Source organism: Arvicola amphibius, chromosome 9 (assembly GCF_903992535.2).
Source record: "Arvicola amphibius chromosome 9, mArvAmp1.2, whole genome shotgun sequence".
NCBI classification, from domain to species: domain Eukaryota; kingdom Metazoa; phylum Chordata; class Mammalia; order Rodentia; family Cricetidae; genus Arvicola; species Arvicola amphibius.
In genome coordinates, this window is record NC_052055.2 from 124,356,225 (window position 1) to 124,372,323 (window position 16,099).

A 16,099-nucleotide genomic window follows, 5' to 3' on the forward strand; every position below is an offset into this window, starting at 1 on the left:
GGTTTCGACAGCTGGGCGGGAGAGGAGATGTCATGGTGATGAAAACCATAGCAATGGAAAAAGCAGAGCAGACTCTGGAGTGAGACGGGGAACCAGGTCTTATTAGGAAGCGGCAATCAAGAGCAGTGGTAGAGCCTCCCCCGCCCCACCCCCGCACCCATTACGTGAGCTGCCCCATATCCTCTCTGAGCAGGGCCTGCCTCCGTCCATCCCCATCCATGACCTTTACTCCTCTTCCTGCCCATCCTTGAGGCTACACCCGCACAGGTTCTTGCCCATTCCCCTGGGTCACTTGAGGGCTTCTGCGTGGCGGTTCAGGGCCTGAGAAAGGGCTGTCACCGCTCCCATCACGCGGCCCAGCTCGCAGGTCTCAATCTGGCTTCGGAATCGCTGCAGGAAGCGGTCAGGGTGCCACCGCACCTGCTGGGCTCTCAAGTACCTCCTCAGAGCCCCTTGTTCCTCCAGAGGGGGGCCCCTGGCCACCAACGCTGCAGCCATGGCCTCTGGGTCCCCTCCGCCAGGACAGGGCCAGGGCACATCACCAAAGCGCCAGAGGCTGCCCCTCCCTGCCCCTCGTGGGTGCTCTGCCCTGGACCCAGGCCGGAGAGGCTCTGTCTCTCTGCCCCCTTGAGCTTCTTGAGCCCGCCTGGCTCGGCTCTCGCGCAGTTCTTCCTCCTTGGCCCGGGCTCGCTCTCGGAAAAGCCGCTGTTCCTCCTCTTGCTGACGCCAGCTGTGGCTGGAGCCCTCAGCCCTTTGGGGTCTGCAGGATCTCGCTGCCTCTAGCTGCCGCCGCTGTTTCTGGGCATGCTCTCGAGCCAGGCGATCTGACCAGGCTGAGAAGGACTCAGGATCCCGCACCTCGTGAGAAGCATCATCTGTGTGGAAGGAGGGATGCGGGTGTTGGAGAGAGGTGGGATTAGAAAGGTGGTGAGACAGCACACACGCCGAGGGCCTGGAGGAGTGCAGCTCTGGCGGCAGCCGGCCCTCACCTTCAAACCTCCCGATGGCCTCTTGCCACTCATCTTCCAGCTCGCCCTGCAGCTTCTGCCGCCATTCCCGCTCCTTGGAAACCTCCTCGTCCTCTTCTTCTTCGGCAGAATCCCAGGGGGGGCCCCAGCCCAGAATCTGCCCAGGAGTCTCCCCATCCTTATTCTTTATCCCCATGGCGGAGGGGCAGCGACTCAGCAGAGGCAGGAAGAAGTCCGTGTAAGCTGGGGGCAGAGACGGGAGATCACCTGGGGCTCCAGCCCACCATCATGGAGTCTCCAACTCCTGGGTATGAGGCCAGCCGCCCTCACATTCACGCCTGGTGAGTGTGGAAGCTTAGAGCGCTCTGACCGCCCGCTCCACACAGCCTCAGGCGCTCGGTGTGGAGCGCTCTGACCGCCCGCTCCCCACAGCCTCAGGCGCTCGGTGTGCTGCAGTTCTGGGCCCAGCTCCTGCCACCTAGGACAACTTCAAATTCTTTGGACTATTTTTTATTTTTGGTCTGAAACTATTATCACTACATACATATTTTTAATATTATATAGTTCTCACCCAAAACTACATATTAAGATTTCTGCCAGGCAGTGGTGGAACACACCTTAAATCCCAGCATGCAGGAGGCAAAGGCAGGTGAGTCTTGAGTTTGAGGCCAGCCTGGTCTACAGGGTGAATTCCAGGACAGCCAGAGTTACATGATTGACCCTGCCTCAAAAAACAAGTAAGTAAATAAATAAAAATAGGAATAGAGATTATCAGATGCCATGTCTGTATCACTACAAGCAGAGAAGCACACATACTATTTCTACCCAATAAGCTGAGTGAAGTAAATGTTTCTGCAGGATTTCTCAGCCTTACCCAAGGGAGGCAACAATGAGGCGGGCAGCTTTCCTGCCCCGTGGGCCCATCTTGTCTCCTAGAGTAGGCGATGGGAGGCCAGCCTGGCTGGTTCCAGGAAGTGCTGCTCACCTGCCAGGACAATGGCACAGAAGAAGCAGGGCTGACCTGTCATTGCCAGGAAGATGGCAGGGCCTACCCATGGCTACCAAGGTGCCAATCCCCTTCGAAACCACATCAGGGTGAGGCAGGTTTCCTTAGTGCTGCTGTGACCTGCCTGCCACAAACCTCCCAGCTGTCCCACTTAGCAACTGCCTGCTTTGGCTTCCGTCTTTCAACTTCTTCCCACCAGGGCTCACCAGGGTGTACGTTTACATATGTGTGCTTATGTGTGTGTATGTATGACTGCGTCCAGGCTTGCATAGGTTTAACTCAGGATTTTTGTTGTTGTTCACCAACACAGCCCACTTAAAATTCTGTTAACAGTCTGCTGCAAACCCCAGTCCTGCCTTGGTCCATGTAAAAGCACACACGGTCCGTGATCACACGCTATGCTGTGAATGCACACATGGCCTGTGACCACACACTATGCACATTTGCTCAGAGGCATGCGACCAGCCTGGCAAATTGTTTTAAAATTTTTCTTTTTTTCTGAAATACCCAACTTATTTTATTGGCTATAGTGTGTGTATGTGTGTGTGTGTGTGTGTGTGTGTGTAAGAGAGGGTCTCATGTGGCTCTCAGAGTCCTAGAAGTCACTTTGTAACTGTTGCCTAGGCTAGCCTCAAACCTCTGACTCATGTGTCTGAGGTTTGTATGGATCAACACATCCACTTCAGTTAACAGAATATTTAGGGCACCCACATCACACATGGTTAAATATGCCCCCAAGGCTGACAGTAGTCAGCACTAACCAAGGCTGGGCCTCACTGTAGCCTCGGCTGGGCTGAAGCCCACGCCCTCCTCCTCACAGGTTTCCCCTTAGCACTGGCATTTTCCTGGGAACTACTGTCTCTTTTACTCTCTGGTAACGGTTAGGAGTGCTCCCTGTGAGCCTGAGCCAGGACTCTCCACCCCTGGTTGCTAGACTGTGTCTTCCAAAGCCTTCAGCCAAACCTGCCTGTGTGTGGACTTGGTGCAGCCTCTGCTCAGGGTAGGTGTTCCGAATCAGCATGACAAGCCTGCGAGTTGTTTACAATGTCTGTGTCACGAACACACAGTGCACCGCCTTCCTTACCGTACGTACACAGTGTACCGCCTTCCTTACCGTACGTACACAGTGTACCGCCTTCCTTACCGTATGTGCACAGTGTACCGCCTTCCTTACCGTACGTGCACAGTGTACCGCCTTCCTTACCGTACGTACACAGTGTACCGCCTTCCTTACCGTACATGCGTACCGACCTTTTCATGTTGCTAATGGGACAGATCAAGAAATGGTTTTAATAAAAGGCCGGGCGGTATTGGCACACACCTTTAATCCCAGCAATCGGGAGGCAGAGGCAGGGAGTTCTCTGTAAGTCTGTGGCCAGTCTGATCCACAGAGTGAGTTCCAGGATAACCAGAGCTATGCGGACATCCTATCTCAAAAAAAAAGTTTTATTAGTAAACTTACTTATTTTTAATTTTTCTGGCTACTAGTATTTATTTTGTAAATATCCTATTCATATTCTTTATTTTCTTCTTTGGAAATTTTTCCATACTCATACAGATATGAAAGTCCTTTGTTTTCTGTGTGTATAGCCTTGGCTGTCCTAGAATTCTGTAGACCAGGCTGGCCTCAAACTCAAGCGATCCATCTGCCTCTGAGGTCCAAGCGCTGTGATTAAAGGCTGGGCTTATGAAAGTCCTTCTCGTAGGACTGTTAAAACGCAGTCTGTTTCCCCCATCTAGCCTTTAAAAGTTTTTAATTCTATACCAAAATTTTCTTCCTGACGTCCTTTCAGCTTTGGGAAGAATGGTGCCCACAGAGGCCAGGAGAGGAAGTGAGATCCCTGAGCTGGAGTTACAGGCGCTTGTGAGCACCCAGCACATGGGCCTGGTCCTCTGAAGGAGCGGCCTCTCCAGACCCTACACCAACGTTTCCAATGTTCATTAGCATAGCCTTTTTTCCCTTCCTTCCCTCCCTCCCTTTTTCTTTTTTAAGATAGGGTCTCACCATGTAGCTCAGGCTTAGAGTTCACAGATCCACCTGCCTCTGCTTCCCAACGGCCGGGATTAAAGGTGTGTGGGATCATGTCTGGCCGACACACACTTCCATGTGGGAAGAAGTGTATATGGAAAGGGTCTGTGAAGAAACACTGTCCCTTCACAACAGCAGGCCCTCTCCTCACCTCTGACAGCAGCGCCTGCTGCTGCAGAGATGCAGCTCAGTGGGAGACATGCCAACTTGCTTGCCTCGGCCATGCCAATGCCCTGGCTGGGACCTCACACCACACACAAGAACAACACTCCTGCGGACCGGACTTTCTGAACAAAGAGACCCAAGGGTAACCAATGCTTCACTTTCTTGGGACAGGAGCCCCCCTTTCTGCCAGCATGTCTCTCTTTGAGGTCAGCCTGGTCTGACCAACTGGGCTTCACCCTGTGAGTCAGGAGGTCTCTGTTCTTGGAGGATGCCCTGGTTTAGAGCAAACCTCAGTCAAATCAGGACTGAGAACAGGGAAGGCTGCTGCCCTCTGAAGATACCTCTGGGGCAATCTTGCATCTCTGGTAGGATACAAGGTGGGTTTTATGACCCCTCACTCACCCTGGGATATATTCTCAGAACTGGTCTAAATTCTGTCTTTAACTTCTCAAAAAACAAAGCAAACAAAACCTTATTTTCCTTTGTAATAAAGCCTGGCCCTTGTTTCCATCCCCAGATGAGGAACAGTGAGCTATAACCCTGCCCTACAACTGGATCTTTTTACCATAATTTTGGCCCAGATTCCTGACCCTGCGTGGCCCAACAGGTGCCTCCCACAGTGGCCTCCCTGAACTCAGCCTTAGATGACACCTTTGACGGCCCCGCATGTCCCACTCAGCCTCCAGCTTCTCAGCCTCCAGCACCTCCCCCCACCTTCCCCTGCGACATCTCTGTCTCCCCCCTCCAACTGTGCCTCCTCTTCACCCACACAAATTCTCTCTCTCACACATTCATTCAAAGACTTCACCCCCAACATCTGTGTCCTCGACAAGGCAGCTAAGAAAGACCTCATCCCCTTCTCCCGAAGGCTGTGTCCCAACTGCTCCAGGTCCAGTCCCCCACACTGGACAGCCTCTCCTTCCCTCCAGTTCCCTATCTCTCTTTTTCCTCTCCACCCCAATCCTCCAAAAAAAGTAACCGTTTACTATTTCCTTCAGGTTTTTTTTGTTTGTTTGTTTGTTTTCGAGTCAGGGTTTCTCTGTAGTTTTGGAGCCTGTCCTGGAGCTAGCTCTTGTAGACCAGGCTGGCCTTGAACTCACAGAGATCCGCCTGCCTCTGCCTCCTGAGTACTGGGATTAAAGGTGTGCACCACCACTGTCCGGCTCCTTCAGGTTTTTAGGGATCGAAAACTTCAAACTGCACAGTGAACACACATTCTTGGCTGCCTAGACTAGGACAATCCCCTGCCAAGGTCAGTGGTCTCCTCGCCTGGCCTACAGAAATGGGACTCTGTAATGCTTTCAGCCAATCCAAGCAGTAGTGGGGAGGGACTGAGAGGACAGGAGGGAGGAAGAACTGGAGTTGGGATGTAAAAACAAACAAACAAACAGAACTATTGATCAGGAAAAACTTAACAATTAGAAAACCTACGTGTGTTTCAAAGGGCCTGAAAATCAAATAATCCCAGTCCTGAAAGCCACACCGTGACCATCACTGTCAGCAGCCCGTGATGGCCACTGTCAGCGGCCCGTGACTGTCACTGTCAGCGGTACCTGGCCCATGACAGTCATTGTCAGCGGCACCGTGAGACTTTCCGGCAATCTTAAAGATGTACCTCTTCTCTGTAGAGATCAAATCCTGGCACCAGTGCTCGGGAAGTCTGCTCACTCACTGCCCATCCGTGACCCACAATTCTTAGACACTTCACTTTTTCTCACTCACAGCAGTTGGCTGGTAACAGGATTTGTGTCCTGGCTGTCCGTTGGGAAAATGTTTAGCAGGGTTATGACAATACGCATATAGTCAACCTGAGGCATCTGACTCCAGTTGCTCCTGATACCGTACAGTAACCTACAGGACATGAGCGATGGACTGAAGACCGTGGCCAGACAGAGCCTCCAGTCTGAAATTGTGTCTGCAGGACATCTAGGCTGCTTCCTCACGCCATGGACGCAACTGAAGACCCAAGTCTCTGGTAAAGAAGCAAGCGCAGTGAGCGGGAACAGGCACGGCGGGGGCAGGGAGTGTGCAGGGGCTCGGGTGAGGAGGGCGAAAAGGGAAAGGTATTTTTAGTTAAGAAAGAAGTTTGTGTTGATTACAATTCTCCTAAGACAAAGGGACTGGACTTTCCAAAATGGAAAAGAAAAGACGAGGGCGAGGGAGCGAGCGTGAGTCACAGGTCTGCACTCAGCTTGAAGACGGTGAAACCTGTGCTGCTTAGAGGCCCCGAAACCGACATCAATGCCACACCTCCCACGGCTAAGGCCCAAGTCTCCTGAGACGCTGCTCCCTCTGCGGTTAGGCACATTTGCCAAAAGCTGGCTTCACGAGACAGAGATTTCGTGTTGTCGTGATGATCATTTTCTGCTGAATTTGTCGGATTTTCTGCTACTTTGAAAACTGAATTTTAGCAAAACTAGGATTTTGCTCATTTAAAATTCAAACCAGGTGCGGTAGCACATAGCTTTAATCCCAGCACTTGTGAGGCAGCGGCAGGAGGGTCTGCTTGTTCCAGGATAGCCTGGTTTATATAGTTCAGAACAGCCAGGACTCTGTAGAGCCCTGTCCTGAATGCAACAACAGAAATAAGTAAAACAATACCTGCCCAGGAGCCTCACCTTCCCATCTCCGGGGAGCGGGGAGCCTGTGCTCAGAGACCTGCAGGTCCATCCTGCAGAGTCCGGCTGCAGCCTCAGGAGGCACCAACAGCTGCTGACCTCAAGGAACTACTGAATGGATTTACCTCACCAAGATAAAAGGTAGTTTTTGAGGATGCTCGAGGCAAGGTGCAGGGCATTAGGACAACAGTCAGCTAAGCACCGACACTTTCTCTTCCAAAGGGATCACAAGTCCCAAGTGTCAGCTAGAGACCAGTGAGTCCTCCCTCATTACAAGAGGCTGCTCAGAGTTCCCTGGACTGGGCGCTGCCAGTTCCCCTCCACTGCAGCCAGACGGCAAGGCCCGCCGCTCTGGGTGTCAGTCCAGAGGTAGGGCTCTTCTGGTAAAAGAGCAAGCTGCCCTTTCCTGGGCGCTGCTTGTGGATCCCTTTCTCTCTTTGGGGAGAATCAGGTGAACCCTACCCTTCACCCCAGATCCTAATGAATAGCCAAGATCACTTCTCCTGAGTTGTAACAGTGTAATTTAACCTCTTATATATTTTTTAATATTTATTTATTTATTATGTATACAATATTCTGTCTGTATGCCTGCAGGCCAGAAGAGGGCACCAGACCCCATTACAGATGGTTGTGAGCCACCATGTGGTTGCTGGGAATTGAACTCAGGACCTTTGGAAGAGCAGGCAATGCTCTTAACTGCTGAGCCATCTCTCCAGCCCCCCTAACCTCTTATATTTTTTTCAGAGATTTTGTGTCTGAGTATTTTGGCAGCACCGGCCCAGCCCCACACGTATGTATGGGAGGCACAGATGGCTGTGAGCTAAGCACGGTGCTGGGAGCTGAACCCGGTCTTCTGCAGGGGCGACAGGCGCTCTCTCCACATCAAGCTCTGTCTTTTGAGCCTCCAGGCACTGAGGGACCCAACGCATTTCAAGGACTCCGACCCGCTCTGTTCCCTCATGGCCTCTTAAACTACCTGGGTGCTGCCACCTTTACTCCCATGCCCCGATATTTCAGACTCGTAGACACCACAGGGCTTCCTTCTGTGCTGATGGTCACTGCTGCGCCCTTCCTGGGGTCGTGCATGGTCACCTATATCCCGCCCTGCCTTGCTGTCCTGCAGCTTTCCCTAAGGCCCAGTGTAGATGGTCTTGTGCGAGGGATGCTCATTGTTATTTTGCTCAGATGCTATTGTGTTAAGGAAGCAGCTCCTCACCCAGAAAGGTGCCACCTTTGCGTAGGCTGGGTCTGAGATGCTCACACAGCACCGTGTCTCGGAACGGCTCTCCCATCCTGGGTCTGAGATGCTCACACAGCACCCTGTCTGTCTCGGGACGGCTCTCCCAACCTGATCTGAGATGCTCACACAGCACCGTGTCTCAGAACGGCTCTCCCATCCTGGGTCTGAGATGCTCACACAGCACCGTGTCTCGGGACAGCTCTCCCATCCTGGGTCTGAGATGCTCACACAGCACCGTGTCTCGGGACGGCTCTCCCAACCTGGTCTGAGATGCTCACACAGCACCGTGTCTCAGAACGGCTCTCCCATCCTGGGTCTGAGATGCTCACACAGCACCCTGTCTGTCTCGGGACGGCTCTCCCAACCTGGGTCTGAGATGCTCACACAGCACCCTGTCTGTCTCGGGACGGCTCTCCCAACCTGGTCTGAGATGCTCACACAGCACCGTGTCTTGGGACGGCTCTCCCATCCTGTGTCTGGGATGCTCACACAGCACCGTGTCTCGGGACGGCTCTCCCATCCTGGGTCTGAGATGCTCACACAGCACCATGTCTCGGGACGGCTCTCCCATCCTGGCAGCTTCCCTCTTCTAACCTATAAATGACTGCAAGTCTCAGAACCACCTGACCGCCCCTCGGCGCTGCCTCCCTTTCCCTGTGTTTGGATGTTTCTCCCCCCTCACTCCAGCCAGAAACACAACAACTGTTGTTGTCTAACTCGGACGTCTCAGCCTCCTGGCTGGGGCTCCTTGCAGCCCTCACAAACCCTTTCTGTGTTGATTCTCTTTTGTGTCTTTGGTTGCTGCTTACTCAAGCTCCTGGGAAATCAACGTCTTCCCGATTCCAGGTCTCAGCTCCAGCTGGTGCCCGTCGGTCGCCAAGGCACCGACGCCCCTCCGGCCACCCAGGACCTCCTGACCTAGCGTCGAGGTCTGACCTCGGGTCTCCTTCAACAGCAACCCCACCTCCCTTGCCAGAATGTCGCTGCCCTATGGTCTCACGACTCTATGGCACATCAGCACTGCCAGCAAGGGCCCCCAGCTCTGCAGCAGCTCCAGAAGACAGCCTCCATCTTGTGTGAGCCTGTGTGTAGGGGGTGTGGATGCCGTTCTGTGATGGGCAGCTGCACAGGGCTGGGCTCAAGCAAGGCTGCTGCCCTCTGAGCAGGGTCAGAGTTACCTCTGGGGCTAGAGGAGCGCAGAGCTGGTACAGCCTGGCCATGCGATCGTGAGGCCTGCGTCTGCTTCCCAGCACACGCCTGCAATCCCAGCCCTCCCCGTACATAGACTCGGGCGAGCTAGCCTGGTGTACACAGCTAAAAAGAAACAAGACACTGTCTCAAATACAATGGAACTTGAGGACCAAACACAACTGTACCCTCTGACCTCTACACACAGAAAAATAAAACTAAATTTTAAAAGAGGAAGAATTCAGCTTAACAAGCCCTGGCTGCAGTCTGGCTTAGGGTGTCACGATAGCACTGAAGAGATTTTCTTTAATGAGTAGGCTCAGGCCATCTAGTCTGAGCCCTAGTAACTCATCATGACATCTTATAGAGATACAGTCCCAAGTAGAAATAACTTTCTTCTGTTTTTTTTTTTCCTCTTTTTTTTTTCCTTTTCTTTGTTTTTTCGAGACAGGATTTTTCTGCAGCTCTGGGGCCTGTCCTAGAACTCAGTCTGTAGACCAGGCTGGCCTTGAACTCATAGAGATCCACCTGTCTCTGCCTTCTGAGTGTTGGGATTAAAGCTGTGCACCACCACCGCCTGGCTTCAAGAAGAAATAAACTGTAAAATGTATCTGACAATAAGGAATGAATGTCCACGTAAGCGTCCAGACATGAGCCCACACAAGTGTCCCTTTCCATAAGACCTAAACAACCAGGGCACCATGGAGTGAAAACACTTCCTACTGCCCATACAGAACTGGAAGCCTAAGTGTAGACAACTCCTCTCTACCATCTACACTGTAGCGATCAATTCTCTGCTGCCTCTGGCACACACACCCCCCTCATGGTTTCATGCAGCTCAGACTGGCTTTGAATTGCATGTGTAGCCAAGGCTGGTCTTGAACTCAGTCTTCCTGTCTCAGCCTCTTGGGATTATAGGCATGTGCCATCATGCCTGGCTCCGGTAAATTCTTTCACCACCCATTTCCTGACAGGGTAAGGCTCGTGAGACCTGTGCTGGGTCACTGTAGACAGACTGACTGCGGCTGGGGGACAGCTCTGTGGGTGGGCGGAAGGCGAGGCTGGAGGGCAGGTGGAACATAAACCGTGCCTAGTCATTTCCAAACAAGGCTGGCATCAGGGTGGCAGTGCAGGGAGAGTTACATAAAGACAAACTGTGCTCCAGCTCCTGGGGAGGCAGAGTCGGGAATACCACAAGGTCAAAACTGCCTAAGCTACACTTGTGGCCGCCATCTCAAACTAAAAAGAGAACAAGGAGGCCTCGGGCTGAGGCTCAGGGCTTTGTCTGGTGTGTAAGAGGCCTCGGGTTAAGTCCCAGCACCACGAGAAAAGAAACTAGGATACAGCAGCTCACACCTATGATCCCCGAGTTTAAGTGGGGCCCCTGCTCACACCTATAATCCCTGAATTTAGGTGGCTCATATCTATAATCCCCAAATTTAGGTAGTGGGACCCTGGCTCACACCTCTAATCAAGTGGAGAAAGATACATCTCTGTACATTCGTGGCTAGCCTGGCCCACATATCGAGTTCCAGAACAGCCAAGACTACAGAGAGACCCTGTGTTAAAAAAAAAAACCTACCAAACAAGCAAACAAAACCATCAGAACCAGTAGAACAAATCTTAAACCCCAAACCCAAATATCAGAACAATTGTTTGCTTTTTTCTCACCCCCAGGAAACCTGAGGAAACTACTGTTTGTCATTGTTCTTTGACATGGGCTCCTCTGACGGTTGGGAGAGCTCTCCCACGAGGTTCCAAAAAGTTACCAAATCCTAAAATAGAGGGGGGCTCTGGCTGGTGGGTATGATAAACCCGTGCAGCCACTTCAGCGACCTCGGGCATCCCTCAGACCTAAAGTGGGAACTGAGGGAGACTCCTGAAGGAGCTGCAGTCATTCGTCCTGCTCTCGATGATGGCGGTTTCTCTTTATGGAGCCGCCGAAGTTAGAGTGCCACCTGGTGGCAGAGCCGGCAAGTGACAGTCTGAGAGGGTTTCCTCTTAGGGACATGGCAAACTCTCAACCGTGACATCTCAGACAAGCTCCCGAGCCTCCTAGAATACAGTGTTTCGCCTCCGTGTGTCAAATGTTCCACATGAGTCTCAGAACTCAATACTATGATGGATGTACCTGCTCCACCATCAGGAGCTACTCAGAAAAGTTCACCTTCCCGAGGTAAGGGTACAAGTCCCAGGACCCGCAAGCAGCTGCCCCAGGCACTGGGCTTTGTCACCAACCAGGCTTGTGAAAGCATTTCTAAGGAGACCCGAATTGCTAAAACTACCTTGGGTAACAATTGGTCTCTGGTCACTTAGACCAAACATACGTCTGCGGTGACCCTGAGCTGAAGGTTAACTGTCTGACCACTTAACTGCTGTCTGCCCGCTTGGTAAACAAGTCTTGGTGGCCGCAGATGTCAGAGCTGCCTTTCTGTGCACGTCACAGTTGCATTCACTGCCCTGAGAAACTCAGAGAAACCGGAGGTCGAGGCTGCTTCCAGCTTGCTACCCTGCTTGGAACAGTCCCGCTGACGGTAAATAAAGACTCCATTGGACTTATTCAGGCATCTGGGGAGCTTCACTCCTCAGACACTCCATAATAAAACCAGCCAGACAGCTGCAGCCTGCATCTGGCAAACTTCCGCTCTTTAAGCTTAAAAAAAAATTAAAGCATGCAGAATTTAAGAAAAGGATTTTTTTCTTTTTGACCAAGGAAAGGTCAAGCTGGAGATGAGGGAAGGAGCAAGCGGGGTTGGTGCTGTTCACACTCTATGTTCAGAAGGCAAACCCTAGGTGGACAGAGCCCCCTCTCGACTCTCCCCTTTAGTCAGGAAGCTGTTCCCTATGGCGTTGCTTCTGCCGCACTGCAGAAGCAACACATTCATGCTGTTTTCAGAACTGCCTGGGATTTGATGGCGCTCTTCTGGAAGAGCCTAGAGGGGGTCACCTGGTTGGGGGAGCTAGGGCAGACAAGCACACAAACGTCTCTGGTAGAAAACACCTGAGTGTTGAGCTCAGCAGGATAAACTCATCACCCTGGCTTCCATTTAGGTTAGATTTGCTTGTTTGTTTGAGACTCAGGCCTGGACCAGACTAGCCTTGGGTGACCCTGCGTTCCTGAGTGTCGGGATTACAGGAGTGCACTGTAATCTCCCATCTTTGTAGGTGGCTCGGTTGTTTCTGAGCAGGTTATCTGCACAAACCGGAGGCTAGAAGGGGGCTGTTTGCACTGTGAAGCCATTACCAATGATTTGAGATGCTCTGCTGTTATTTTGAGGAAGGGTCTCTCTTATAGCTCTGGCTGGCCTGGAGCTCACTATGTAGACCAGGTCGGCTGTGAGCTCAAGAGTCCTGACTGCCTCTGCCTCCAAAATGCTGGATTAAAGGTAGCTTTAAATTAGATTTTTGGTGGAGACCGGGGAAAACTGGTCCCTAGGGTGTTTCAGAAGTCTGCATCAAGGAACACGAATCTGTTCCCAACACAGGAATGCAGGTCTCCAACAGAACTCCAGGCCAGGTTTCAAGTCTGCGGGTCATCCCAGCGGGTCATGTGACAGACAGCAAGGATACTTTGTTAGACTTTGTGGCAAACCACAAAGGTTGCTATTGTTTCAATTTACACAGAGAGACTTGAACTCAGCTGGGGGTGGGAGGCGGGCAAGCTTCTAGCAGCTGGGATCTGACTCTGACTCCCGCAGGGTTGTGCTGCAGACAAACAGCCCTCAAAGAAACAAAGTAACCACTAATCCTGCAAGAGAGGAAATGTAGCAGAAAAGGTTGCAGGCTGGGTGGCTGGGGTGCCCGCAATCTCAGCGCTTGGGAGGATGCTGAGCCAGCCTGAAATACACAGCAAGACCCCAACTCAAAACAATACCCCGGCAACAGTCACACCACACTAAACCAAACACACACACACACACCCTCTTAGTTCTTAGTTGACTGGACTGGGAAATTTTGGGTAAGATTATCTGCTACTGTAAGGCATGTGATGGTCACATGCCAAGCAGGTCCACGATTCAACAGGTCCCAAGGACCACACAACTAGCTCTCCCAACTATGTTTGTTGTTGTTGGAGGCAGGGTCTTTCTATGTAGCCCTGAAGCTCACTGTGTAGACCAGGCTGGCCTGGCCTCGAACTCAGAGATCCTCCTGCTCACGTCAAAGGTGTGCGCCACCACACCAGGCCTTCATTTCCTCTCGGATCGGCCTCTCGCGACTAGTTCCCCCGACCCACTCACCATCGGGGCCCTGACGGGCCGCAGCGTGCAGCGCCGTGTCGCCGTGGCGGTCCTGGTGGGCAGGATCAGCCCCGAGACGCAGCAGCAGGCACAGGGCTGGGGCATCGTGGCGGGCGCAGGCCCTGTGCAGAGGAGGGGGCTGCCCGGCATCCACATCGAGGCCTGGGTGTCGCTGGAGGAGAGCCTGGGCCCGCACCAGCCGCCCTGCCGACAAGTACCGCCGGAAGCGGCGCTCTCGGCGTTGCCGGCGGGAAGCAGAGGCCATGGAACTCTTGGGCTGAGGAAGAAGTGGGAAATGTGAGGACCCAGTCGGCTCTTGCTCCAGCTCAGACACGACCGCCCGCTGCTGCCTTCACCTCCCATCTCCCCTCACAACTCCGCAGAGATGAGGCTGGTCTATAACCTAAACTCTCGTCCCTGACCATCTGACAGGCTGGGGGGCCGGGGAGGCAGAGTTGGGGGTCGGGGCCACAGGTTTAACTTTGGATGTAATTTTTGAGAAAATGATACACAATTGCTTTTAAGGCTCCAGAGCCCAAGAAAAAAGTTCATTCTGGACTTTGGAGGGGAAAAGAAAAAAAAAACAAAAAATCAAGTAAGGCCAGAGCGGGGAAATTTTCATCAGCCGGAATCTGAACTGGGGAAAAAGTGATCTAGAAACGGAATACAATGTACCCGACAGACAGACGTGGAGGCTTCGTCCTCGGGGGCCGGGGGGAGGGGTGACTCATCAGACCTGCTCCCCGCCCCCCAGGACCCGAGGAGCTGGAGGCCCGAGGCCCGTGTTTAGGTCGCTCCGAGAAGGGAGGCGGGAAGGGAGGAGCGCTCCGGGCGGGCGGAAGTGAACCGCGGGGCCCGTCCCGGAAATCGTTCCGTCCACACTGGGTGACTCGCGATTAGGCCTCCGGAGGGGAAACAAGGCGATCGCGACACAGGGTCCTCCTAAACCGGAAGTCAGGATCAGAGGCCGGGGCTGGGAGGCAGGAGGGCTGTGTGGAGGTTTATCTCGGACCCCTTCACTAGGAGGAGGGGAGGGATACTTTAATAACGGATAGGAAAAAAATGAAAAGAGAAAGAGAGAAAAGATGGGGGAAGTAAAGATTGAAAAAAATTACAGTGAAAAAAATTTAATCCCAGGGGGCTGGAGAGATGGCTCAGAGGTTAAGAGCACCGGCTGCTCTTCCAGAGGTCCTGAGTTCAATTCCCAGCAGCCACATGGTGGCTCACAACCATCTGTAATGAGATCTGGTGCCCCCTTCTGGCCCACAGGGATACATGCAGGCAGAATATTGTGTATATAACAAATAAATAAATAAATAAATAAATAAATTTAATCCCAGCACTCAGGAGGCAGAGGCAGGCCGATCTCTTGAGTTCGAGGCCAGCCTGGTCTACAGAGTGAGCTCTGGGACAGCCAGGGATACACAGAGAAACCCTGTCTCGAAATACAAAACAAAACAAAGAAAGAAAAAAAAATCACAATGAGGCCAAATACATAGGTAGATCCAAAAACAAAAATACATGAGACGACGCTAAGAAGGCAAACGTAGGACGGCAGGCGAGATGTGTGCAGACTCTCGGATTTGGGAAATATGTTTTTTAAAAAAAAAAGATTGGGGGAGGGGCGGAGGGAGGCGGGGAGACCGAGCAGAGCTGGGACTGTTCCAAGCACGCCCTTACCTTCCCACACCGTGCTCATCGTCGTGGCGTCTCCTCTGAGACCACCAACCACGCTCTCCTCCCACCCGAACACGGCAGCCTCCCCTTCCCCCATCCTCAGCCCTGCAGACCCGGGGACACCGAGGCCCTGCACCTGCCGCCGTTAGTCAGCACAGGCCTGGTCTCTGCTGCCCCCAGGCGGCCGTGTGGGGCACTACCTCAGCGAGGCGCCGGAGGAGGACCAGTCATCGGCGTGAGGATGCAGGAGAGAAAACGGGAGCGCTAAGACCCAGTGGGAGTGGAGGACCGCAGCGACGGGCCGGAGGAGTAGGCGCTGGAGGGTGGGAGCCATCTGGTACCTTGGTCGCCTTCGAAACAGCATCCTCTCTAGTGGCAAAAATGGCCAGTCAGTCCCAGGGTATCCAGCAGCTCCTGCAAGCAGAGAAGAGGGCAGCGGAGAAGGTGGCCGATGCCAGGAAGAGTGAGCTTCCTCTTTCCTCTGGAAGGAGAATTTAGGGGCAGGGGATAGCGGGCATTTGGGTCCTTAGGTAAACCCAAGGATAATGGAGGCAGAGCTGGGAGCCCGAAAGCTTATTAGGATAGAAGTGGGTGGGTTTTAGAACCGAGCACTTGGTTGGTTGACAGGAAGCTGAATAACTTTCTGGAGGGGACTGGTCCCTGCTCGCACACTGTGTGTGTGTGTGTGTGTGTGTGTGTGTGTGTGTGTGTGTACCCACTGTCCTTCTGCCTCTAGGGAAGGCCCGGCGACTGAAGCAGGCGAAGGAGGAGGCTCAGATGGAGGTGGAGCAATACCGCAGGGAGCGTGAGCAGGAGTTCCAGAGCAAGCAGCAGGCGGTGAGCTGACGGGCCGCAGGGGTGGACCCGCCCAGGTGCAAATTAGTGGGCGCCTCCTGTGAGATGTCTGCAGGTGCCTCAACAAGAGACTGGGGTGTGAGGGGACTGAAGGGACCCTGGCAACATCGATGGG

At 53.0% G+C, this 16,099-nt stretch overlaps 3 protein-coding genes across 4 annotated transcripts in view; 2 read left to right on the forward strand and 1 right to left on the reverse strand.

Moving 5' to 3' along the window:
• LOC119822487 (H-2 class I histocompatibility antigen, L-D alpha chain-like) overlaps positions 1-16,099 on the forward strand; it is a 741,986-nt gene that overhangs the window by 682,522 nt on the left and 43,365 nt on the right. The window lies entirely within an intron of this gene.
• The window catches only part of Nfkbil1 (NFKB inhibitor like 1), a 20,853-nt gene continuing 4,754 nt past the window's right edge, over positions 1-16,099 (reverse strand). Inside the window, exons 3-7 of one of the 2 annotated variants that reach the window (XM_038341865.1) lie at positions 15,330-15,543; positions 14,128-14,394; positions 13,453-13,729; positions 990-1,211; positions 8-875 (exon numbers count right to left, since the gene is read on the reverse strand). In XM_038341865.1, coding sequence (XP_038197793.1) covers positions 289-875; positions 990-1,211; positions 13,453-13,717 — 1,074 coding nt within the window. In that variant the 5' untranslated portion in view covers positions 13,718-13,729; positions 14,128-14,394; positions 15,330-15,543 and the 3' untranslated portion in view covers positions 8-288. Of the gene's footprint in view, positions 876-989; positions 1,212-13,452; positions 13,730-14,127; positions 14,395-15,329; positions 15,544-16,099 lie in introns of both variants that reach the window. The other variant, XM_038341867.1, reaches the window with a different exon arrangement.
• Positions 15,115-16,099, forward strand: part of Atp6v1g2 (ATPase H+ transporting V1 subunit G2) — a 2,427-nt gene continuing 1,442 nt past the window's right edge. The window contains exons 1-2 of the mRNA XM_038341926.1: positions 15,115-15,592; positions 15,866-15,966. Of these exons, the coding sequence (XP_038197854.1) occupies positions 15,511-15,592; positions 15,866-15,966 (183 nt within the window). The 5' untranslated portion in view covers positions 15,115-15,510. The remainder of the gene's footprint in view (positions 15,593-15,865; positions 15,967-16,099) is intronic.